The sequence below is a fragment of the Garra rufa genome, chromosome 5 (assembly GCF_049309525.1).
Source record: "Garra rufa chromosome 5, GarRuf1.0, whole genome shotgun sequence".
Taxonomy (NCBI): domain Eukaryota; kingdom Metazoa; phylum Chordata; class Actinopteri; order Cypriniformes; family Cyprinidae; genus Garra; species Garra rufa.
Window position 1 is genome coordinate 44,635,796 of NC_133365.1, and position 26,784 is coordinate 44,662,579.

General features: G+C 36.2%; 1 protein-coding gene across 1 annotated transcript in view; it reads left to right on the forward strand.

Annotated features, from left to right (window-relative positions):
* The first annotated feature begins 240 nt into the window (after positions 1-240).
* The window catches only part of zdhhc8b (zDHHC palmitoyltransferase 8b), a 106,013-nt gene continuing 79,469 nt past the window's right edge, over positions 241-26,784 (forward strand). Inside the window, exon 1 of the mRNA XM_073839784.1 lies at positions 241-608. Coding sequence (XP_073695885.1) covers positions 505-608 — 104 coding nt within the window. The 5' untranslated portion in view covers positions 241-504. The remainder of the gene's footprint in view (positions 609-26,784) is intronic.

A 26,784-nucleotide genomic window follows, 5' to 3' on the forward strand; every position in this document is an offset into this window, starting at 1 on the left:
ACACCGCTCTCTAAACTCAATCTTTCAAATTTCGTGTGCTTTGATATTTGATTAATATGATTTTAAAGGTCTTAATATGTTCCATAGGCTTCATTCATGATTTCCTTTCGAGTAAGAAGAGATGTGTGTGTCAGCTCCACCCCGTGTGTGATTTGTCCATCCTCGCAAAAGCCCAAGTGTCTTTACGCCGCTTGCAAACCTCAAGACACGACAAGGCCCCACTGATGGAGCGAGCGAGCGTGTGTGTGTCGCCTCCTCTATTTGCGTAGCGGAGGCTCCACCTTTCAAGCATTGCAGTGACCTCAGCAGTGGGCTGAATTGAGCTGGGTGGGATTTTCAGGCTCGTATTCCCGATCGCGTATTCAAGGATCACGATTTAACGGTGTATGTGACGGAGCGAATAAGCGTTTAGCCGGCTCGCGCTGAACGGTGCAGGATTTGTGTTCGGGTTTGCGTGCGTCTCACGACAGGGATCAAATAAACGAGGAATGTGGGATTTACAGAATGCCCAACAGCGTTGGAAAAAGATTTAAACCCACCAAATACATCCCGGTGTCCACTGCCGCCACTCTTCTGGTGGGATCCACTACTTTATTCTTCGTTTTCACGTAAGTTTGCGGCGATTTCATTCATGAAACGCTGGGAGTGATTGTAAACTGTTCACTGGAATAAGTTTTATGACTGTTAAATGGCAACAAGGCCTGTGGTTTTACTAAACGCCTTGAGCTATTTCTTTGATTTCTTCATTTAAACATTTAGATGTGCATTTATAAGTGTGCATGTTTGGGGAGTCTTAAAATGCTAAATGAAACTGGTCATTCCTGTTGAGATTTCATATTTGAAATCCTAAAATACTTGTGCTATAGAATAAGTTAGAGACTGGACTGATCTGCAGCAAATACTGCCTGCTTGTATAGACATTTTCTGTTCTCTTCATTCATTGCACTGATTTTTAAATGTAATAGGTTTTGGCGTTCACATAGTTTACATAAAAAGATACTGTATCCATATGATTTTGTAGACATTGCTTAAATGCTCAAGGCTTCAGTATACAGAGTGCATTGATCTTTGCTTCAAAAGCTTTCTCCTACTATGAAAGGCTAAACTCATTACCAAAGATCACCATAAAGTGATCTTTGTAAGTGTATTGATGGCCAGGAAGTTGCTTTAAGGTTGAGGCATTCATCAAGTATTGAGAGTGATAGAGCAGATTGTGACAGGCTTTGATTTACTCTAGCAGTTGTTTGAAGAATCAACATTGGGCTCAGTGTTTTGGATCACTTGTGTTTTAACAATTCTCTTTCAGATTACAGTACAGAGTACATTGTGTTTATTTGATCATCTTACAGACATAAACCCGCTTGTTCTTGGTGTGTTTTGTAGAAAGAGCCTCTTGCAGATTGGGCTGTTGTGTCAAGCTTTTTTTTGTTTACCATTTTAATCACCTTTTTGTTCCAGCTTGTTCATTTTAAGTATTTCTGCTGTATGACAAATTATTTTTTTGAAATCACAAATGTTCATTCTAAAGTAAATTCGCCATGGGTTCACCTGAGATTTTCCTATAGGTTTATGAGTAAAAAAAGATATGCTATAAATATAAATTGACAATATTGGCCAACATTTTTAGAGCACTAGTATTTTCACCAACTAAAAATGGTTTTAAGTCAATTATTCAAGTCTTTTGCTGTAGTGTGTCAGTAGGAAATATCAGTTTACATTTCCAAACATTCCTTTTGCCATTAATTGTAATAATCCAATGAGATTTTGGTTTGCACAAGAAGTCTGACAACAGCTAGTGCTCCACACAAAGATCTGATCTCAACATCATCCAGTCTGTCTGGAACGACATGAAGAAACAGAACAAATTGAGAGAAGAAGAACTGTGGCAGCATCTCCAAGATGCTTCAAGAAGCTTACCCGCAAAGCTAGAGTACTGTTAAAAGTTTTAGGCACTTGTGTTAAAATGTTGTAAAATGTGGACGCTGTCAAAAAAAATCAACCATCTTTTGCATTTAAAGCAGCTTTTGCCCTAGGTGCACTAGTGCATAGTTTATCAGGTAGCTTTGCAGGTCGGTCTCTTGAAGCATCTTTGAGATGTTGCCACAGTTCTTCTGGATGTAATCTGTCAACTCTGAACAGATGGATGATCTTTGGATTAAGAGCTTGACCCATTGCTGTTTGATTATGTACTGTTTTGAAAATAGGGGTTGTTCTAATCTAGACCTTCACATGCTAAATTCCCTATGCAAATAATAGGAAACAGACTGGTTTTTCAGTTTCCTCTGACAGCCATTGAGAAGGTAGATCAGACCTCAGACCTCCAAAACCTCAATGCCATCTGTATTTAAAACAGCACTCAGGTGGAGCATCAAAGCTAATGTTAGTACCTACCTACAACCACACTTGTTCACTGACTGCTCACTAGAGAGCAATCGATAGACCTTCAAGGCAACAAAGGCCTTGTGATGACTTTCTCCTGAATGTGAGAAGTGAGGGGGGATCTGGGTGTTGTCAGGCATTTACACAGATCTTAACAAGGTTGTTCTCTATTGGTTTTCACTTATGGCCGCCTCAGTACATCACTGCATTTGTGTAGAGGACAGTAGTGTGGAGACTTGTGACATTGCCTTTATGATCTTCCCATATGTGACCCTAGACCACAAAACCAGTCATAAGGGTCAATTTTTGGAAATTGAGATTTATATATACCTGAAAGCTGAATAAATAAGCTTTCCATTGATTTACGGTTTGTTAACTATCTAAGGATGCCAAAAAATCTAAATATTGAGAAAATCACCTTTAAAGCAACACTAAGGAGTTTTTTTTTACCTTAAAATAATGTTTTCGAACTCGTGTCAGTGGTTCATCAACTCATAACAGGGTGAAACGGCACTTTCTTATTCGCTTTGCGACCCTCTGTCGGCCAGAACAGCACTATGTAAGTTTGGGTCGTCGGGTCGTGGTTTTGTAGTTCAAATAAGACTACAAATGCGACTTGCTTTACGGAAAAAAAAAATAGCAAACTATGTCATTATTATGTTTGATTTCGTTTTCATACTTTCATAAAGTCATGCAAAATACTCTACCTTGTCACTGGACATTGTTATTTCCAAAGCCGGTCCAGGGGTCCGTTCTTCGTACCTCGCTAACTAAGTTAGCTGGATTTGATTGTTGACGATTTTGCGTGATCTCGGATCGTTCGGTTCTTCGAAGCTCATCCGCGACTTGCTGTCATAGTAACCGGTCCGTAAGTTTAAACCTGCTCGGGAGCAGGTTTATCTCATGTAAACAGGATTTAGGCTGCGCTCCTGACAGGTTATGATTGGTTGAAGTGGTGAGGTTACATCTGATTGGTTAAAGAGCACGACTGACACGGACTGACTCACGTGGGAAAAGAAAAGTATTTTGCAAGAAAGTGTAGAAAATAATTACGACGATTCACACACGAATGATGACCACAGCTACACACACACACACACACACACACACATTATATATATATATATATATATATATATATATATATATATATATATATATACTACCGTTCAAAAGTTTGGGGTCAGTACTTTTTTTTTTTTAAAGAAATTAATACTTTTATTCACCAAGGATGTATTAGGTTAATAATAAAAAATATTAAAAGTTAATAATAAATAATTTACATTGTTATAAAAAATATGTATTTTGAATAAACACTGTACTTTTTAAACTTGAAACCAGAAAAAAAAAATCATAGGTTCCAAAAAATATTTGCAGCACAACTGTTGATAATATCCAACATTGATCATTCTAATAATAAATCAGCATATTAGAATGATTTCTGAAGGATCATGTGACACTGAAGACTGGAGTAACAGCTGATGAAAATTCAGTTTTTCATCACAGGAATAAATTCTATTTTAAAGTATGTTAAAATATATATATAAAAAAACATTATTTTATATTGTAAAAACAATTTGCAATATTAATGTTTTTTCTGTATTTTTAATCAAATAAATGCAGTCTTGATGAGTCGAAGAGACTTCTTTAAAGACTATTACAAGTCTTTCTGACCCCAAACATTTGAACGGTAGTGGATAAAATAAAAATATAAATAAAATAACATACCAAGGAAAAAACATGTATCATGGGCAGCATTAACGCATTTAATTTGTTCACTACTTTTTGCCAGCCCTCTCTCCTTGCTTTTCCAGCCTTTGCAGTTTTCCCTTGCGTTTTAATTAAACTCTGAAACTCCTGAAATCCCTCAATCAAGAGTTCTTGCTCTGCTGCAGAAAAATACTGAGCGCGCTTCTTCGTCATGTTCGCCGACCAATCACAGAGTTGCCAATCAATGTTTCTACTATCGATACGTAGCCCCTTTTAAGCCACGTAATGATCTCAGATCACTTCATCCAGCTATACTAATCATCAACAACAGGTGCGTTCGGAGAACCGGAATAGCGAGCTCATAGTTAGCGCGATGATTTGATCTTGGATGTGTCATTTGATCTTGGATGTAGTAAGCGAGGTACGAAGAACGGACCCCTGGATAGCCTCCAAACAAATAACGTGCGTGTGACGCGACGGTAGGGTTCAATTATTTACGACAGCGGTAATGGACAATTCCGCTTGCAACCTGTAGAGGGAGCGTTGAGGGAAAAGTTACTTGGTGTTGCTTTAAAGTAGTCCAAATGAAGTTCTTAGCACTGCATATTACTAAGCAAAAATTAAGTTTTTATATATTTACGGTAAGAAATTTACAAAATGATCTTTACTTAATATCCTAATGATTTTGGCATAAAAGAAAAATCAATAATTTTGACCCATACAAAGACTGGTTTTGTGGACCAGGGTTACATATATAATTTGTCTTGGTGCTTTACCACTTTCTAAGACATATTCATATTATAAGTTTTCCTGAGATTTAATTTTTGAAAATTCGCTAGTTAAACAAGCAAAGGAATCAAATTTAGTCTCTCATTTTCATAGAGAATGAACTGCTCGAGTGCTCTTAAGAAACATCACATGTGTGAAAAGAAAATGAACTCAATTGCTTTATAATTATGACCAGAACTAGTCAAAAGATGAATTATGAAGTAGCAGCATTACGTCTGAATTCAGTGCGGATAGATTTTTTGCAAACAGCATTATTGTGAGTGTGATGTTTGGTATTTGAGCATTGTAATGATTCTCACCTTTGAAACATTTCACTTTTCAACCAATGAACTGTCAGTAGTGTCCCCCCGTAATTTGTGTCTAACCTCTTTCCCCTGTTTCCCTAAAGGGGGGCAGATTGGATTAACAGCGGTCTGTGTGCAGATGTCCTGTGGTCTGTAGTATTTCTAAACATTTATGGTGACATAATGGGCTTTAAATTTAAGGCCGCTAATGAAGTGCTCATCTCCATTTATATTTATCTTCGTTCCCTGCTGTGCTGCTGTTCTTGTTAATGGGCCTATAATATTTTTTATGCTGTTCTGTTAGATTTCATGATAAGCTCTGGCACCGTGTACAAGTATTTGCACATAAAAATATACTAACTCTTCTTGTGAATTCAGTGTTTTAGTGTTCTGACACAGAGTTTAGAAATGTGAGGGAGAGGACGAATTTGATATATTAATTCAAATGTCTGATAACACACATAAACACTGCTTTTGTTTAGCAAACTGTCAGGATGGGAATAATATTTGGCTGATGCATTGTGCATAATTCTACCAATAATGAATTCATCAGGACAGAGACTCAAACAATGGCGTTTATTAACTCATGCCATTCAAAAACTGCAGTCTGCACAAGAAAAAAAACGAAGAAGGATGGAGATGTGGCCCACAGTTACACAGAAGCTTTGGCAACATTTGTTTTCTTTTTTTGCCACACACACACACAAAAAAAAAAAATCCAGTTTTGGAATAACATAAAGTTTATTTTATTTATTTATTTTTTTGGCCGTACAATGAAAGTCTGTTGCTTCAGACCCAGCTGACATTCTTTTAAAATATAGAGGCCCGGTTTCACAGACAAGGCTTAGTCTAAGCCAGGATTAGGTCATAATTAGGACATTTAAGTAATTTTTATAAAAGTGCTTAGAAAAAAAAACTTTACTGGTGAGCATCATGAGACAAAACATAGGCACTGATATATTTTAAGATCAGTCAGTGCAAGTTTCTTTCAGTTGAAACAGCTCAGACTTATATTTTAGTCTAGGACTATGCTTAAGCCTCGTCTGTGAAACCGGTGAAAAGGGTTTGCGTGAGTAAAAGATGACAGAATATTTTTTTGCATTTGACATTATTGCCTTTTTCCTTGTGGTTTCACCAATCAATAGTCCTAAATCTCCTAAAGCTCTTTCATCATCTTATCCTCACATCTTCACTAAAATCTGCAGGAATATACACATAGTGCGAATATGGATAAGCGATTTTGGTTTGTAGGTCATTTTTGTTTTGAATTGAACAGTGCTGTGCGGCTGTCAGTGTTGGTGATTTTCCATGAATCTCTAATTATATAAATTATTAAAATCAGGGAAGAGCCTGAGACTAAGAATTCAGAAGAAGAATTCTCATAATTGCACATTTTTAATATTCATATAACTATAAGGTGCTAGTAATGATGTAGATGATATAGATATAGATCTTGTTTGCCTTCATATGCACAGAAAGATGGAGAAAGCTTGACCTCAGATCTGTAACTGTTCATAAAGCTCTGTGAATACAGGCCATAAACTTTAATTACAACCATGAGCAGTTTGTGGATTTGGCTCGTCTTTTAAGTCTCATTCATTTAAAATGATTTGTATTTCTTTTGCATTCCCTAGAGGAAGCTATGCAGGATGAAAGTTAAACGCGTCTGAGAAGTTTTCATTGTTGGTATCTGTGCCGTTTCTGTTTAGTGCACCATATGGTGGCATTATCTGGGTAGAATGGAAAAAACTGCACTGAATTAAATAAGCAATATCTTCAGGTGGAAATGCAATGGGAATTATAGCTGTTCAGTTCTGCATGGCTATTGAAAGTATTCTGATTGTAACATTATTTAACCTTTATATCCATGTCTAGGGTATTTGTTACTGCAAAACAAAAATTGAAAGCATATCTGTTTCTTTCAGAGCCCTGCAAGCTTGCTTAAAACAATAGAGACAGCTATGACTCATTCTCTCACCCTATGTGGGACTCGCATTAGAATGGATGTGGGAATCTAATTTTGGACGTCATAGCTCATGTATTCTTAGCTGGAGGCTACATGACAGTAATGAGATCAAATCTGTTTCCCCTGGTTAGTTGACATTAAGTAAAGGGGGTGTTCATGAAGATTGATCCAAATGATGGTGTTAATTTAGTATAGGAAGATTTTCCATGGCTTAAACTAGTCTGTGCACCCTCTGAGAAATACAATTACGCCCCATTATCGTTACACCAATGCATAACCATAAATTTCTAGCGTAACATTTTGACACCTGCAGCTGTTGGCCCTCAGTCGAAAGATGAATGATAGATGAATAGCCTATGTGCATGGGACTTTTTGCTTTTCTATACAAAACCAGTCAGACGTTTAGAGATGTTTTTGAAACTAACGTTAGAAGATGTCACGTATTCTCACCAAGGCTGCATTTATTTGATGAAAATGTAGCAAAAACATTAATATAGTGAAATATTATTGCGCTTTACATTAAAATAATGTTTTTTTATGGTTATTTGTACCCTAGACGACAAAACTAGTAGGATGGGTATATTTGTCAGAATAGCCAAAAATACATTGTATGGGTCAAAATTATCGATTTTATGCCAAAAATCATTAGGATATAAAGTAAATTATGTTTCATGAAGATATCTTGTAAAATTCCTACCGTAAATGTATCAAAACCTATTTTTTGATTAATCATATGCATTGCTAAGAATTTAATTTGGACAACTTTAAAGGTGATTTTTCTCAACATTTTTAATCTTTTGCATCCTCAGATTCCAGATAGTCCAAATAGTTTTATCTCTGCCAAATATTTACAAACCATACATCATGGAAAGCTTATTTATTCAGTTTTTAGATGATGCATAAATCTCAATTTCAAAAATTACCCTTATGACTGGTTTTGTGGTCCAGGGTCACATTTGTTTAGTTGAGTTGTTTTCTAATGAGGCTGGCAGTTGCAAACTTGATTCTGTATGCATGGCTAAACTGTTGGATCTGTTTTCATTGATTGCTGATGCAAGTCTCAGACAATCTATCAGCAATGAACTATAATACACAGAAACATGATCTGTCTGTGTATTGATGATTTGAGAATGCAGACAGATCAGCATGCCGTCCATGTGAGGCATTCTAAATGGATCTATGGAGACTTGAGTTTTTCATTATACAAATATATTGGCGCTAAGAACGCAGCGATTGACCGGTCAGATGTAATAATTTTACAAAACACTAGCATCTGGTGGAGTAAAGCAATGCTGCAATTGTAAATTAATGAAGAAATGGCCATTTTGTTATTTAAAGGAATACTTCACCCAAAAATGAAAATATGCTAAAAATGTACATACCCTCAGGCCATCCAAGATCTAGATGAGTTTGTTTCTTTATCGAAACACGTTTGAAGAAATGCTTGCTTACCAATGGATCCTCTGCAGTGTATGGGTGCCGTCAGAATGAGAGTCCAAACAGCTGATAAAAACATCATAATAATCCACAAGTAATGCAATGTGAAAAGCAGCCAATTTTTAAAGGGTTCATTTTTAAATTGTTTACTTATCCTTCAGGGATCCTAGGTGTATATGACTTTTCAGGCAAATACAATCAGAGTTATATTAAAAATAATCCTGGCACTTCCAAACTCTATCATTTACTTCATCAGTCCAAAACAAGTCCAATAAAGTGCATCCATCCATAATAAAAGGTGCTCCACACAGCTCTGGTGGGTGAATAAAGGCCTCCTTTAGCAAATCGATGTGTGTGTTTAATTTTTTTTTTCATTTTCATTTTTGAGTGAACCAACCCTTTAAGAAAGAAATCCATCATTAAAGCGTTTAAACTTTGGGGGAAAAAGTCGATAATCTAAAATAACGCTTCCTCCACTGAAAACTCCATTCTCTATTTTCCTTTCACATCAACATCCACTATTTTGGACTGTTTTGTAAGCGGTTCATGCTTGATCTGGGCATATTTATTCATTATGAACACAGAGGTTTTTGCTTCACAAGGCATTAGTTGATGGATTATTTGGTGATGTTTTTATCAGCAGTTTGGACTCTCATTCTGACGGCACCCATTCACTGAAGAGGATCCTTTGGTGAGCAAGTGATGTAATGTTAAATTTTTTCCATGTTGGTTTATATGAAGATACAAACTCATCTACATCCTGGATAGCCTGAGGGTGAGCAAATTTTCAAATTTGGAACTGCTCTTTTACTCGTCTCTATTGGTTAAACTTTGAAAGTGTATGCTTGTTCCAGCTTTATTTATTAATATTTTGAGTAGCTGTAGCCACAGGCTGAAAACTAATTCAAAGAGTCAAGCTGAAAAACTAAAGCTTTTTCTTTTAGAAAAACTTGATTTGATGCTCAGTCAGTGAAGCTGTAAACGTGTCTGAGAATGTAACTCTGAAAAGAGATTTGTGTCCACATTTTTTGTCCAGTATGACAAATCAGCGGATCCTACAATCATTGCACAGCTAGTACTCCTCCGAAAGAATTTTGTTCTGATGCTTTTCTCAGTGAAGGAGACTTTTCTGACACTGTTTCCCCTGAAGACAGCACAGCGGGGTGTTGACATCTGCAATGTGTCATGGCAGAAGTGACAACAGATGAAGCCGCCACTATGGCTGGTCGACACACATGCCTTATTGCACACTGTATAGAGACTTGAACTTTTCGCTGTTTCTGCATTCCCGTTCTGTCATAAACCAGCAGGATATTTATTAGGGTTAGATCATGTCGTGACACCAGTTGTTAAGATTGTAAACAGCTCTCAAGCAGAAACAGCACAGGTCAGTCAAGGTACATCTTGATGAGCCGTCAGATGATCATGCATATCTGTTTGTAGTGAATTTGAATCATTTTTTTTTTTAATTTTCATGAAGCTTAATTACACAAAGCTTCATTTCAAGCCAAACACTGAAAGTAATAAGTGGATGTTCAGTAACTAAGTCAGATGATGATTCAGGAGTTCATACAGTTGTTTGTCAGACTGATTCAAACCAGGAACTCATTTGTTTGTGAATCAGATTTCAGTGGTTCACACTGTTTTGTTTTTGACTTTAAAAATACATTCTATCTTATTGGTTTCAGTTTAGACTCACAAGTCAGGTAAAATATAATTTATTTAGGCACAAATTATTTTATAGTTTATTATATTTTATATAATTATTTTCTGCTTATTTTCTAACTTAAGAATACATTTTAGAGTAGTCTGTATTCCCGAAAATGTTTGAGAATGTTCCTATCTTTTCTTTTCATTAGATTTTTCTAAAGACAAAACCTGAATTCCTGAAAGAATATTAATTTATTGGGTTATTTCAAATATTATGCATTACAACTAGGGGTGGGCATAGATTATTTTTTTAATCTAGATTAATCTAGATTAAATCTTGGAATTAATCTAGATTAAAATGGCTAATTTGAATTCTGCTGAAGGCATTCAGAATATGTGTGCTACCCAAATAATGATTAAAAGTAAGTCTTCGAGAACGGGCCAGGTGGCGCATTAGATCAGGCGCTCATCTCCTGTTTCCAAAATGCATCACAAACTGCTTGACAATTGCATTTACAACATAATTACCTATACAAACTTGTGCAACCAAGTACTTCTGCGCAAAAGGCTGCGCGACGTGCGCGTTCCCCTTAAATACACAGACGCGCACGGGCACGGATTTCTGCGTGCGTAGTCTTCCATTAAACTGCGTTGCTTTTAGAAGCGTCAATTCAGTTGTTGCATATAGTTTAATGTCTTTATTTCGGGATTATCAAAGTAAATTATAACTCACGTGCCCCAGTAAAAAGGGTCTAGCAACGCACCTGCCCTGAAGCGGCTTCATAGCTGCATCCATGTCTGCACGTCTCATTTGATGTGGTAATTTCACAGAAGTTGAAGACTAGTTCTCGCCCCCTGCAGTGCAATTCGACTAGGTATACGTCATCCGCGCTAAAATATCAAGGTGAAAGTCATCATATCTTACGTAGTTTAGACCCAGCTCCCAACCCAACTTTGAGAATAGATTAACGGCGATATTTTTTTTATCGCCCGATAAAGAGTCTCACGTTAACGCTGCACGTTAACGCCGATAACGGCCCACCACTAATTACAACATAACAATAGCTACATATAATACATACAGTTACAGTAAATAATTTACATACACACTGCAGAATGTGCAAAATGTAAATTATTTTACCAAAATAAGAGGGGTCATACAAAATGCATGTTTTTTGTTTAGTGATAGTTGTTCACGAGTCCCTTGTTTGTCCTGAAAAGTTAAACTGCCCGCTGTTCTTCAGAAAAGTCCTTCAGGTCCCACAAATCTTTTGGGTTTTTCATCATTTTTGTTTATTTGAACCCTTTCCAATAGGGATGCTCATATTGACCGTTTAACCGTTAACCGACAGTAAGAATTTTAACCGATTATTACTATCAGTTAAACAGTTTAAAAGGGTTTTTTTCTATTCTTTTTTTTTTTACGTTTGCTGCATGGTGAAAGAAATAATGTTATTTGTAAGTTATCTGTTTACTCGCGCGCGTGTCGACACGGGCAGTGTGGCTGTACAGACATATTTCGCTTCACCTTTACTTAGTTAACAGATGTAGTATATGCAACTCAATGGCAAGTGGCGTTATTGGGTTATCAGAGAGTGAATCCGTGAGTGAATGTATTCAAATTCTGAATGAATTATAGTCTAGAAAGTGCGCAATAGGCGCTCCCGTTACAATCACTGGAAAGCTATCACTCATCCTAGAGTAGTTCATCGCAATCTCATAAAGTTATTAAAAAGTAATAAAATAACATTTACACTGCACAATTAATATCTTATTTATATAATGCCAACACTTTCTTTGTTTTAATAAGAGAGTTCGCGAAAGTGTAGAAATCAGCAAAACTTAAACCGGGACTTTGGTTGGTGAGTGGATTGTAACATAGCCTCCTCTGATTGGCCACAGTGAAAATCAAATCAACATACATGTCTGTGATTGGCTATTGCTGAACGCTGTAAAACACGCGCTTCTCCACACGCATATGACAGTGGATGGAAGTCCCGAACCGCAAATTGAAAGGGTTTTTGTGATGGTGTTTTTTTCGCGGATCTAGGAGTTAACAGGCAGCGGTCCTGCCCATCCGTACAGCATGTCCTCATGTTAAAAACTAGGCACACTGAGGTATTGGCTGGCCTGCTATATATTTTTATGTCCGACGAGAAGAATAAGACCGGTACAATTCTACATAGCGCATAGAAGGATTCAGTGTGTTTTAGTTTTGTCATCTTAATTAGGTAGTTATTTAATTTATACCTATTTAGTGTAGGCCTATTTATATTATTCTTTTTTTTTTCATTCAGATTTTCTCTGTTCTCAGAACCGCTGCTGAAGCGTGATAATTTAAGTATATGTCAATACAGTTTTTTGTTGTTGCTCTGTATGCTGCTGTTTGCACGTTAAAATAAAACATTTGCTTGTATTTTTAATGTATCATCACAGATACTCGTGCATTCTATTTTTATTTTAAACTAATTTATTATTCTAATTTTATCAGTTAACGGTTAATGTTCGGATAACGAGCAGCGGTTGTCGGTCAGGAAAATTAACCGAAATGAGCATCCCTACTTTCCAACAATAACTGTATGATTTTGAGATCCATTCGAGGGACTCGTATGCAACTATTACAGACGGTTCAAACGCTCACTGATGCTTCAGAAGGAAACTTTTTGAATGTGAAGATCAGGGTAAATTTAACTTAATTATATCTCTTTCCTAATCCATCGTGTTTCCATTTTAAGCATCAGTGAGCATTGAACCTTCTGTAATAGTTGTATATGAGTCCCTCAGTTGTCCTCAGTGTGAAAAGATGGATCTCAAAATCATACAGTCATTGTTGGAAAGGGTTCAAATACACAAATATGCTGAAAAACCAAAGAATTTGTGAGACCTGAAGGATTTTTCTGAAGAACAGCAGGCAGTTTAACAGTTCAGACAAAGGACTCGTGACAACTATCACAAACTAAAACAAACAAAAAACCAGCTGTGGATCATTCAGGTAACACAGTATTAAGAATCAAGTGTATGTAAACTTTTGAACAGGGGCATTTTTATAAATTCAACTATTATTTTCTCTTGTGGACTATTTGTAAACGTCTATGTGAAATGTCTTATTCAGGTCAGTACTAAATAAAAAAAAAAAATACCATGCATTTTGTACGAACCCTCTTATTTTGGTAAAATAATTAACATTTTGCAGATTTTGCAAGGTGTAAGTAAACGTTTGACTTCAACTGTATTATCAATACTTGGGATGTGCATGAGTACTCTTACAGTCTTCAACAAGAATCACCATACAATCAGATAACACCAAAACCTGTTATTTTTGTCTTTAGAAGAACTTTTCAAGAATTGCACTTCTTGGATTTTCATGAATCCAGACCCAGATCTTACAACTGAGACATAATTATACTACCATGATGCTACATATGAAGAGTGTAATTTTCTGTGCTATTGTGTGGATAATTTGAAGGTAACAAAACATATTTTTAGGATATCCAAGGCAACTCCCCAGATTGTTTGCTTCCTCGTCGTACCTTTCCCTCTCATTAAAAGATGGAGAGTCCCTGCTGTACGCTTCTGAGACTCATAATGAACTTAATTGTCCTGCTGGGCTTTGCTTTGCTTCATCTGCCCCAGTAGATATGTCTGTTTTCGGCCAGTACTTTCCATTCATTCACCAGCATAAATTAACTTCAGGTGGTGGAGGGATTTGCATTCAGAATGTAGACACTTTACTCAAATGAAACCAGGTGATTGCTCTGTTATTAAATACACAAAAGGCTCCTGACCCCACACAAGAGCTATAAATACAGTCTTTCTGCCGTGCCTCTATTGGCTTTCGTAATCATAGCCTGCCTGGAAATCTTCCTTAAAACACAGAGGCTGCCTGTGCAGACCGACTGGGGTAACTGGAGCTCTCTGTGTGTGTGTGTGTGTGTGTGTGTGTGTGTGTGTGTGTGTGTGTGTGTGTGTGTGTGTGTGTGTGTGTGTGTGTGTGTGTGTGTGTGTGTGTGTGGATGTATGTTACCTCTGAGGTGAAAAGGGCAGCAATGGAGCAAGAGGGGAGGAAGTGGAGTAGGAGAAAGAGAGAGAGGTTGCAAGCACGGAGGGAAGGAGCTGAGTGAGTAGGGCTACTCTTTTTTTCTCCATCCCCCTTTCCAACCATTCATCTGCCCACTGGCTGGAAAAGCCTCTGACTTTTTTTTTTTTTTACGAACATGTGGAACACATTTAGCCACCTCAGCTGCGCCCACCCGAACTGTCTCCACCCTTCTTTCTCTCACTCTTTTCCACCCATTCTGAACGCTCTGCCTTTTTACGCATACTACTTCACTGCATTTGCAGTATCGTGTTCTTGTGTTTGATTAAAAAAGCAGTACGTTATAGTTTTGCCCTTTGTTGTATTTCAAAACACTAATAAATCAGAAAAATGGGCAATGAGCTTTTAGGCTTTTTAACTATTTAAAGTGGTCCTATTATGCTCTTTTACAAAGTCTTTATTTTGTTTTGGAGGTGCACTAGAACATGCTCACATGCTTGGTGGTTCGAAATGCATTATTTCTCACTTAATTTACATTATTACAATACTGCCCTCCAAAGGCAAAGCGCAGTAACTACACATTTGGTCAAAATTGAGTTAAGGCTTAAAATGGACAACAGTTTTGTCTTGTGGCAAAGTCTCCTGGTTCAATTTTGTCTCGGTTCAGAGAAACGATAGTGTCAACATGTTTGACTAGGTGGCGTAAAAACTTTAAAGGCATTTTTCTCAGTTTTAGTGTTGGCGTAGTTACTGCACTTTGCCTTTGGAGGGCAGAATAGCTTTCTCTCCAGGCTGGCACAAATGGCTCGATTAGTTCAGGGTGTGATGAAGGTCCGCCTTCCAAAAAACAAAATGTGTTGTGATTGGTTAGCAGTCCCACTGCGTTGCAGTTGGCGAACAGCTTAGATGGCGTTTCAGTCCTGCCACGCCCCTTCCCAAAGCAGCAAGTTCGTATACAACTGCACAAGCTAGATTAAAATGATTCTTACGTTTTAAATATGATTATTTTTCTTACAAAAACACATCAGATCGCTAAAGGAGGCTTTTACTGTCCCTCCGGAGCCATGTGAGGCACTTTTTTTTATTATGGATCGGACCTGATGGAGAGAAAATGCTGTTCAGTCTATGCCGTTCTAAAGCTTGGGAGTGCCAGGATTATTTTTAATATAACTCCGATTGCATTCGTCTGAACGAAAGAAGTCATATACACCTAGGATGCATGAAGGATGAGTAAATAATACGCTACAGTAGTGTTGGTCCTATCGTCAGCCTGCGAGATCGCTGATACATGATATTATCATTATTGTGCTAATATATTTAATTATTTACATGACCGAAACCAGCTCCAGCATAAGGCTAGTGAAGCTATCTACACTGTATAATGAATAAATCTCTTACCACACACTGTACACGTCTACGGCGCAGCTCCGACACGACCACCGATGATCGTGACTCTAGTTAATGTATTTCAACCCTCTATACCGCATACATCAATGGAGCCCAGCATGGCTACCGGAGCAGTTCACGGACACTTTAGTCAATGCTTGCTTTTATACAAGCCGCCCTGAGATTTATAACTTTGTAGATGTTTTTTATGCCCAAACATACACACCACACACTTGACTAAAATTCAAAAAGTGAAAAAGCATAAAAGGACCCCTTTAAATACTTCATCACTGAGGTTAAGATATCTGGTGCAGTCTGTCGGATAAAGGCAAAGCCTGCTGTTATGAACCCAGAAGATGAAGTATCCACATGGAGACTGTGACATCAGAGAGAAGGTGCTGTCAATCAAACTGCTGAAAGCATCTCAGAGGTGCCACCAGTCTCTGGTGCTTTGATGTAAGAGATATAAAGGCCAGCTTGGCCCCTATGGGTTTGTTATTTTATTTATATACAGTAAGTCATATCAGTGATAGGCCAAAATGGATTTTTTTCACTGGGTGAAATGGTTATCTACAGATCAAGCGCAGATTAAATATTTGAAATATATTTATTTTGAAAATTTACTAAAGCATTTTATTATCTTTTGACAGTCACTTTTCTTAATTGGCCAATGACCATAATGGTAAAATAACCAAATTAGTTAGTTCACTTCCAGAATGAAAATGTACTTAACCCAATGTCATCCAAGATGTTCATGTCTTTCTTTCTTTCTTAAGTCAAAAAAGAAAAGGTTTTGAGGAAAGCATTTCAGGATTTAGTGGATTTCAATGGGAGCTGACGGCTTGAAGGTCCAAATTGCAGTTTCAATGCGGCTTCAAAGGGCTCTATACAAAGAATAAGCATCTTATCTAGCAAAACGATTGGTATTTTTCAAAAAAAAAAAAAAAACTATAAAAATTGATATACTTTCTAACCTCAAATGCTCATGAGTTGGTGTTTAGAGTTGATGCTTAGAAATGAGTTCAGACCTTGGTTTGGTGCATAAATTAGAATAATGCAGAATGAATTGAACTGAATCTGAATTTCATCATCAGTGTGAGAGCCGTGTCTTGTTTAAAGGAAAAAAATCTTTCAAGTTTATCTGTGTCTGTCTGTGATGGAGGGTATGAGGGCATGATATATGTTATATCCTTTCTGATCGGCTCATCTGTATTCATCACCTTACACGGTTATGTCATTTTCAATCAAGCCGGTTTGAAGCGAAAGAAAAAAGGAAACACAAAGAACTCAAAATGAGAAGTGACCCCAGAGACCTAGAGTAAGAGTGCTCTGCTGTCTGCCGAATGAAATCACCAATGCAAATCCATTCAATTTGACTGTAAAATTCTGAAAGACGCCCACAATTATAGCTTTATCCTGACCAAGGGTGTTCTGAATGCCATTGTGAGTCAAAATTTGGGCTATTCTTTCACAACAGATTGAGCAGCGCTTCAACGTAGTCGGAAGATGTGAAACTCCTTTATTTGCATGCTGCCTCAAGTCGGGGTTTTTTTTTTCACTTGATAACTGAAATGAATAGTGCTTTCAATAAATCCTTAAAATATATTTATGACTGCCATATTTGGTTTCAAAGGGTAAAGCAGTGTCGTTGTTGAATAGGAACGCAAATGCTATGTTTACAAAGACAGATTTATCCTCCTTCAGTTCTTTACTTGCACTAATGATGTTATTTTAGCTCTTGAGGTTCGTTCATTGCATCCATACTAGCATGATAGAATCGGATTTTGTGGAACTTTCAAAACAATACAGCATACAGTTGAAGTCAAAAGTTTACATACACCTTGCAGAGTCTGCAAAATGTTAATTATTTTACCAATAATAAGATAAAATAATACAAAATGCATGTTATTTTTTATTTAGTTCCGACCTGAATAAGGTTTTATATAAAATATGTTTACACAGTCCACAAGAGAAAAAAAATAGTTGAATTTATACAAATGACCCTGTTCAAAAGTTTACATACACTTGATTCTTAATACTGTGTTGTTACCTGAATGATCCACAGCTGTATTTTTTGTTCAGTGATAGGTGTTCATGAGTCTCTTGTTTGTCCTGAACAGTTAAACTGCCTGCTGATCTTCAGAAAAAATCTTTCAGGTCCCACAAATTCTTTGGTTTTTCAGCATTTGTGTGTATTTGAACCCTTTCCAATCATGACTGCATGATTTTGAGATCTGTCTTTTCACACTGAAGACAACTGAGGGGATCATATGCAACTATTACAGAGGGTTCAAATGCTCACTGATGCTCCAGAAGAAAAAAATGATGCATTAAGAGTTGGGTGTGAAAACTTTTGAACAGAATGAACAGAATTATTTGAACCTTCTGTAATAGTTGCATATTATCTCCTCAGTTGTCTTCAGTGTGAAAAGACAGATCTCAAAATCATGCAGTCATGATTGGAAAGGGTTCAAATACACAAAAATGCTGAAAAATCAAAGAATTTGTGGAACCTGAAAGATTTATTCTGAAGAACAGCTAGCAGTTTAACCAGTTAGGACAAACAAGGGACTCATGAACACCTATCACTAAACAAAAAAACACAATTATTTTGTTTTGGTAAAATAATTATAATTTTGCAGGTTCTGCTATAGGTATATGTAAACTTTTGACTTCAACTGTATGTTTACCTTCTAGAAGATCTAGTCCAGATTTGTTGTTAAAGACTTCTGTTTTTAAGAGCTTGTCTCTGCTTTTAGAGTAAGCCCTGCTTGGGTTGTATAGGTGGAAGGGACCAGATAGTAGAAGAATCTTGTCTTATCTGTGCTTGGTTGTTTGTTTTCCTCTCCTGTGGGACATCATTGTCAGAGATGATGGCTGGAAGACCATATTTTTTTTTTTTCCCTTTCAGATCTTCACTGTTGCCCTTTGTTTCTTGCCGTCATCTGCAGTTTTAAACAGCCTGTTGGGACGTGTCCTTTACTCGGTTTCATTCTCAAGATCACACGTGTTCATTTATGTTCCAGCTTTGTGGCCAAAATAAGCTGAAGAAGGTATTTCTGTGGCTGACATCCACGATCCTTCATGGGCATCACAGTGGGAAATCAAGCTGAACTGCACAACCAGTGATATTTTCCTGATCAGTTCAAGATAAAAGAATGAAGCACATTTGACATTTAAACCCCCTACTGTCAGTATTGTTGCAGTGGTTCGTTTTTATATTATTTACAAAAGATTTTTATAATTTAAGTCCATATTAAAAATATTTTGCTCATTGTAAGTAAATGCCTTGTGGGGTTGATTGATTATCAATCTTCCATTTGTTTTTTGTGTTCATATGACTGTGTTTATATTGGGTAAATCTTCAGAAAAGAATTCTCAAAAAGAAATTAAGGTTTTTGAGGAAAACATTCCAGGTTTTTCCTCCATATAGTGGACTTCACTGGTGGCCAGCGTGTTGAAATTCCAAATTGCAGTTTCAGTGCAGCTTCAAAGGGCTCTACACGATCCCAGACGAGAAATAAGGGTCTCATCTCGCAAAACTATTGGTCATTTTCTTAAAAAAAAAAAAGAATTATATACTTTTTACTTTTATTGATGATTGATAACTGCAATTTGGACCTTCAACCTGTTGGGCACCGTTGAAGTCCACTATATTGAGAAAAAAGCTGGAATGTTTTCCTAAAAAACCTTATTTTCTTTTCGACTGTTAAACCTAGCGTTATGTAGTATATGTGATAGGTGACAGGTGAAGTGGTTCGAAAGTGTCAGAGTTTGTGTGTGCATGTGTGATGGACAGGTGAGGGTCAAAGGTCTGATCTGGATAGTGTTGACAGCTGACCCCACTTGACTGTGTGTGTCTAGTTGAGTGCTATGAGGAGTAAAATCCACAGCTAAAGAAATAGACAGGGTCAACCGTCTTGTCCTGTTGTTTTTGCAGTTGTGCTCGCTTGAATCAGCAAAGTGAAGAGAGAGTGCTGCTGACAGAACAGTAAAAAGATAGTCACAGTATAGATATATTGAAGTTTCCCGATGTCACTTTGACGTGAACAACGAAAGTCCAGGTGCTGACAAAATGCATGTCAGTGATTTTAAAGTGGATGCTTTTGATTGCTAATTGAGATGGTTTTGATGTAATCAAAGCTTCCTTGAAAATGTTTTGCGTACAAAATGGAAATGTAACAAAAGATTTGTTGATAAGGTGTCCGGGCTAGTTTCCCTCATCCGCTGCTCCACCGTTTCTTAAATGAGAGTGCAATCTCCCAATGGCCTTTTTCAGCACAATTACAGTCCATTTATGGTCAGTAGTTAGAAAAAGCCCCTTCACAGTGTTTGCGCTCAAATGCTGGTGTTATAATGAGGTTTAGTGGGAAGACCGCCTTGGGATAAAAAGTGGAAGCCAAACGTTTTGTGTTCGCTTAAGTGAGAAAGATGGAGTGTGTTCATGTTGTGTGTGTGTGTGTGTGTGTGTGTGTGTGTGTGTGTGTGTGTGTGTGTACACACTCAACCAGTGTTTAAATCATCATTATGAATGAGGTTATGGATATGGATGGAGTGTAAAGCTCTTGCTAATTAAACTCAGATATGTGAGAGAGAGACAGAGACTTGGAAAATTTTCCTCATCGCATGAAAGCTGAGCTTGAATCAAACAAACAGAACCCTAAAACCGCAACCCTGTTTAAAATCGGTGCAACGCATCTGAGAGTAATTAATGGCTTTTAGTCTTTCAGCACGATTTATGATGCAATAGTTTGTGTAATTTTTTAGACATTCATTCATTGTTAGTCTGTTTAACACACGCTGCATTGTCTTGAAAGCTTATTTTGTTTAGACAGCAACTTTTGACCTTGAGATTTCAATTTGTCATCACTTATCTATTTGCATATTGTGTCTATTCTTACATTTTCTTTTAAGTTACAGATAAACCTTGACCTTCTCATGTAGTGTCTTCGTAGTTCTTCTGAACAATGAAGTCTTGCCCTTGAATGAAAGTAGTTTTATCTGCATACATGTTCTGCACCTCTTTGCTCACAAGTGTCACAGCAAAATGGTTGGATGGAAGCCCTGTGTTTTTTCAGACAGCTGTAGTTGTGAGACTGTCAGGTTTGTGTATGCAGGTGTATGAGACATTCCTCTGATCCGTGAAGAACACATCCACTCGTGAATGTCAAGCCTGCTAGGGCAGCGAGAGAAAACTTATGGCCTCTTTACTGCCACCCATCATCATGTCAAACAAAAACGATCCTGTATAGCTCTGGAGATTTTTTTTTTTTGTCATTACTCATGCCAACATTAATTTAGGCAGTGGCTCCTGGAGTTAGTGGAGAGTTAAATGGCCTGTATATCAATGAATTTTGGACCATTTGACAGAAGTGTCACTTGTGTTTTATACCTTGCAAATGTGAACCTGATTGGTTTTCTGTTATGTATTGAATGTTACTGAGGATTCTGCTGATTTAAAAATGGCATATCATAGAAATCTGACTTTTTTTCATGTTTAAGTGCTATAATCTGGTCTCTGGTGCATCTACCAACCCAGAAAACATGAAAAAGAACCACCTTGGTAAGCCTTTCTCTTCAAGCTTGTGAAAAAACGAGCCACTCAGATTTCACTCCCCTGGTGACCTCGAAAAGGGATCTTATTATAATATTACCGCCCCTTAATCTGAAAGTTTCCATCCACAACACCGCCATTGTGTTTTCGCAAGTGACAACGGTGTACCACTTCTAACACCAAGGCAAAAGTTTGAGTAAAACATGCTAACTGTTCTGTCGTTGGCTGCACAGTTGAGCACAGAACACTATTAAGAGTCCAAGCCTCAGAGAAGACGAGAGCAGTGGATTTATTGATTTATTTACTGTCTGTTACGCTACTGCCACACAGATCTAATATAAACATGTGATTTCTTTCCAAGCTGTTTACCTTCACAAACATAACTGACAGTTTTCGTAACTCACGTGTGTTTTTAACATAAACTTGTGTGTATTTGACAGTTCAAGCTAGGGCTGGGCGATTAATCGAAAAGTAATCGAAATCGACATTCAGAACCTATAATCGATCAAATTTTTCCAGGTCAATTATTTCAATTACTTTCCCTACTGTGTGTGGAGTCACGTAACCCAGCTCCATTAGGCTACGTTATTCCGCCGACGTGTCGATGGAGAGCTTAAGCAGTATTTATACAGTAAAAAGTATTTACAGGATATACAAGAGTAATTTTATTTAGAAGAGATACTGCTTATTTTCTACTTTTAATATTTATTATTATTTTATAAATAATTTATTTTGTTTCCAAAAGTGCAAGTTATTTATTTTCACTAATTTAAGAAAAATGTGACTTTTCGTTTTAAGCAATGTGTGCTTTAATTTCAGTTGTTCAACACTGATGTTCAATAAATAATCATAGATAGTAGATAGTGTGTGCACCCTTCGTTCAAAAATCTCACTTGTAATATGTGAGCATATTTACTGTACAAAACTTGTCAGTGAACTATGAGGGCAAAAAAATAAATATTATATTTATTTTATTAATGAATAAAATAATCGTTCATTAATCGTAATCGGGTTAAAATGTTCAATTAATCGAGATTTTGATTTTAGGCCAAATCGCCCAGCCCTAGTTCAAGCGCAATAAGACATGAAAGAGCGCTTAGTTTAGTACTCGCATGCCGCGTGACAGCCGCTTTCTGTGCGCGTGCTTTTAATTTGGGTTCAGAAAATCTGAAGTTTCAACTAATATGGTTTAAAATGCATGATTTCAGCATGACCAAAAACCAAACAGAGTCCCTAAGGCACAAGCTGTAAAGGCACAGCTTTATACTGGAAAAGGGGATGAGAGCAGTATCTCATTTGCATTTAAAGAGTTGCACAAAAACAACATGTTTCTGCTTCCACTGTTTTTTTAAAGGATATAATAAATGATCAGTTGGGTATTTTGAGCTGAAAGTTTACAGACACCTTTTGGGGTTACCTAAGGCTTATATTGCAACTTGTAAAAAAGGGGCGTAATAGATGCCCTTTAAATCTTGCAAATCTGACCCTGATTGGTTTTCTATTCAAAAGAACAGCGTTTGTTTGAAATAGAAATCTTTTGTAACATTTCGAAAAGCCTTTACTGTCACTTTTGATTCATTTAATGTATCCTTACTGAGTTAGAATATTATTTTCTTCCACTGACCCAAAACTTTAATGAGTAGTGTATAGACTGGGTAAAAAAATATTGACTAAGATGTATGGTCTTTGAATCTGAAATGATATTCCATCAGTCTTCAATTTCTAAGGCTTGTGAACCTACAGTAAAGACACTTTTAGATTATAAAAGATTTACTGCCATATCATTTCTAGTTGTGGTATATAAAGGTTGTAGTGAATGACAGTATAAGACACTATAATTACTACCCTGAATCTGTACTAAACTGATATTTCTAAAGTGACTCTTGTTTTTCTTGCAACTGAGGTATTCTGTTCTTGCAGGGTACTGACTAACACAGCTAATAATTCTTTCCACCTACAGTGTCCTTGTTAGAACTAAAGAGCTTCTTTGTCTATTTTTTTTTTTTTCTGGAAAACCTGATTAAACATCACTGCAGCCTCCCACAATGCTGTGCGAGAGTTTAACCCAAGGACTAACCGAGGCGTTGGACGTAACTGTTCTCTTGGATGCATGACAAGGACAGTCATACCCTTAGAGGCCATTCAGGAGTTTCGTTTTGGAACAGCACGGTAACTGTGTGGTGTCTGGTTGAGCGCACACTATTTTTAAGCCTCGCAGAACAGGAGTAAGGCACCGTTTCGTTTTAAAATATAGCAGCCAGTCCTGTAGGCGACAGAGAGCCATGGGACACATTAACTCACTTCAACCAGTCTGCAAGCTCTTTTCTTTCTTTTTTTTAAGTAAATATAGTAATTATAAATACAATTTTTAGTTTTATATTGTCTCTGTCTTTCTGTGTCTGTGAAGATCTCTGTGATCTTGACTTGAAATGAATCTTGCCAGCCGGTTGTCACTCAAGACAGTATGAAATTAATAACGTGTGAAGGAAGTCTCAGATGAGAAAGTAATACTGATAAAAAGTAGAGTTTATCAGTGTTCCACAAGCACTTCCACACACACACATGTTCTGTTTATGGTGTGAAGATGACTGCACAAAGGAGTTTGTAATAGCTACTTTCTAGTCGGCAGCCTGCCAAACCTTATCTCCCTACCCATGCCTGGCAGAAGACATTTCTCTCTCTTTCTCTCTCTCTGTTGCTCAATCACAGTGATGATGTGCACTTATGGTCTGGCAAACACATGTGAGTGACTTTTATACAAAGTTGTATGTATTTTTACAGATTGAATTGTTTTATCCTGCCATCGGCTGAAACAACACTTTTCGTTTTTTTTCTGAATATGCAATTTGGCAAAATATATACAGTTTGGTGCAAAATATTTAAATATTCTGCTCATCTAAAAAACGTATAAATGTGAAGTCTCCATATTTGGCACACATGACTCAATTTAACTTGATATACACCAATGTTTAGTTTCCTCAAGTTTAGTAGAGTAAGATTTTCATATATAAAAAAAGAAACTAATATTTTGTATTAAGCATCAGCAAGGATGCATTCAATTGCTTAAAGGTGAAAGTAAAGAGACTTCATGTTACAAAAGCTTTCTATTTCAAATAAACGCTGCTCTTTTGAACTTTTTATTCATTAAAGAATTGTATCACAGTGTCTACAGAAATATTAGCTGCACAACTGTTTTTATTGTTGATAATAAGAAATGTTTCTTAAGCAAATCAGGATATTAGAATGATTTCTGAAGGATCATGTGACACTGAAGACTAGAGTAATTGTACTGAAAGTTCAGCTTTGCCATCATAGAAATAAATAACTTTGATAATTTGATAATTCATTAAAAAAAGAAGTTATTTTAAATAGAAATAATATTTGACAATATTACTGCTTTACTGTATTTTTATTTAAATAAATGCAGCTTTGGTGAGCACAATGAACCTCTTTTATCTTAAAGACAAAAAATCTTACTAACCACACATTTTTGAATGCTCTTTTTGTTTTCTGTGATTGTAAAATTATATTTTTTTACAAGCAAAGTTTTTGATATTTAATGTTTTTTAAAGAATGCTTCTCTGCTCACCAAGCCTGCATTTATTTGATTCAAAATACAGCAAAAGCAATAATATTGTGAAATATTTTTACTGTTTAAAATAACTGTTTTCTATTTCAATATGTTTTAAAATGTAATTTATTCATGTAATTAAAGCTACATTTTCAGCATCATTACTCAGTGTCACATTATCCTTCAGAAATCATTCTAATATGTTGATTTTCTGTTCAAGAAACATTTATTATTATTATTATTATTATTATTATTATTATTATCAATATTTAAAACAGTTGAGTAAATTTTGAATTTGAAGATCCAAAGATTAGCATTTATCTAAAAAAAAAGAAGTTTTTGTAACATTATACATTATACCATTCAAAAGCTTGGAGTCTGTTTTTATTTATTTATTGTAGAAATTAATACTTTTATTTAGCAAGGATGCTTTAAATCAATTAAAAGTGATGATAAAGACATGTATAACGTTACAAAAGAAAGTTCAGAAGAACAGCATTTATCTAAAATAGAAATCTATTTCTCAAAAAAATGTGAAAAAAAACAATCTACTCAGCTGTTTTCAGTTTTAAGTGTTTTTTGAGCAGCAAATCAGAATATTAGAATCATTTCTGAAGGATCATGTGACTGAAGACTGGAGTAATGATGCTAAAAATTCAGCTTTGCAATCACAGGAATAAATGACATCTTAAAATATATATTCTAATAGAAAACAGTTATTTTAAATAGTACAAATATTTCAGAATTTTACTACTTTTGCTGTTTTTTTATATAATAAATGCAGGCTTGGTGAGCAGAAGAGACTTCTTTAAAAAACATTAAAAATCTTACTGTTCAAAAACTTTTGACTGGTAGTTTATGTTCTGTTTTTTTATAGTCTAATCTTTATTTACTGTTTTTTATTCTTGATTAATATTCATATTAGATTAGTTGTAATCCGTTTGAATAAGATTTGTTTTTTGTTTTTTCATTGTCTGCCAATCTTTGGGATTTTTCTTTTCGTTTAGTGAAATAAGTTAATTGCAACTTTTTATCTCGCAATTTTGACTTTTTATCAGAATTGTGTGATATGAACTCACAGTTGTGAGAAATTAAATCAAAATTGTGAGAAAAACTCAATTCTAACTTTCTTCTCTCGCAATTGCGAGTTTATATCTCACAATTCAATTTTTTTTTTTCTCGTAATTCAGACTTTTTTTCAGACATAAACTCGCAATTCGGAGAAAAAAGTCACAATTGTGAGTTTATATTCTGAGAGAAAAATTGCGATTGTGAAATGTAAACTAGCAGTTGGGAGAAAAAAAAGTCAGAGTTGCGGGCTATAAACTCGCAATTGATATAAACTCGATATTCTCTTGAATAAAGTCTCTATTTCTGACTTTATTCTCTCACAGTTGCTCATAATTATTCTCTTGCAATGAAATAAAAGTCACAATTGTGAGATATAAAATCGCAATTCTGAGATTAGTTGTAATCCGTTTGAACAGGAATGTTTTTTGTTTTTTCATTGTCTGGTTTATCTTTGGGATTTTTTCGTTTAGAGGCAAGAAATTTAGCAAATCTTTTTAGGGAGATGTAATGATTTTTGAGTGATGACTAAATGGTCCGTTTTGAAATCACAAGCATAATACAAATAGTAGGATGCTGTGAAGTGGATGTGTTTCTGAAGCAGCTGCCACACCTCTTGAGCTTCCCCCCTTTGGAAATAGCAGCAGATTTTTCCAGCCCACTGCATATGTCACAGCACCTGCCGTCAGCACTGCATTTGAAAACGTCTTGGTGTGTCTGATGAGCCTTGCTGACTAATGAATGAAGCAGATGGGAATGGGATTTTAGCAGCTCCATCAGAAACACACCTGTTGTCCGTGCAGCATTTCGGTTTTCTAAAGAAAACTTTAATGCATGTGCTGACGTGGCTAACCTTTAGCATTGACCCTCTCTTAGAGCAGCATTCAAAAGTAACTTTGAAAACACACCACTTTTTCCAAACCCCTTGGAAATGAGAAACTACAAAGCTGTTTT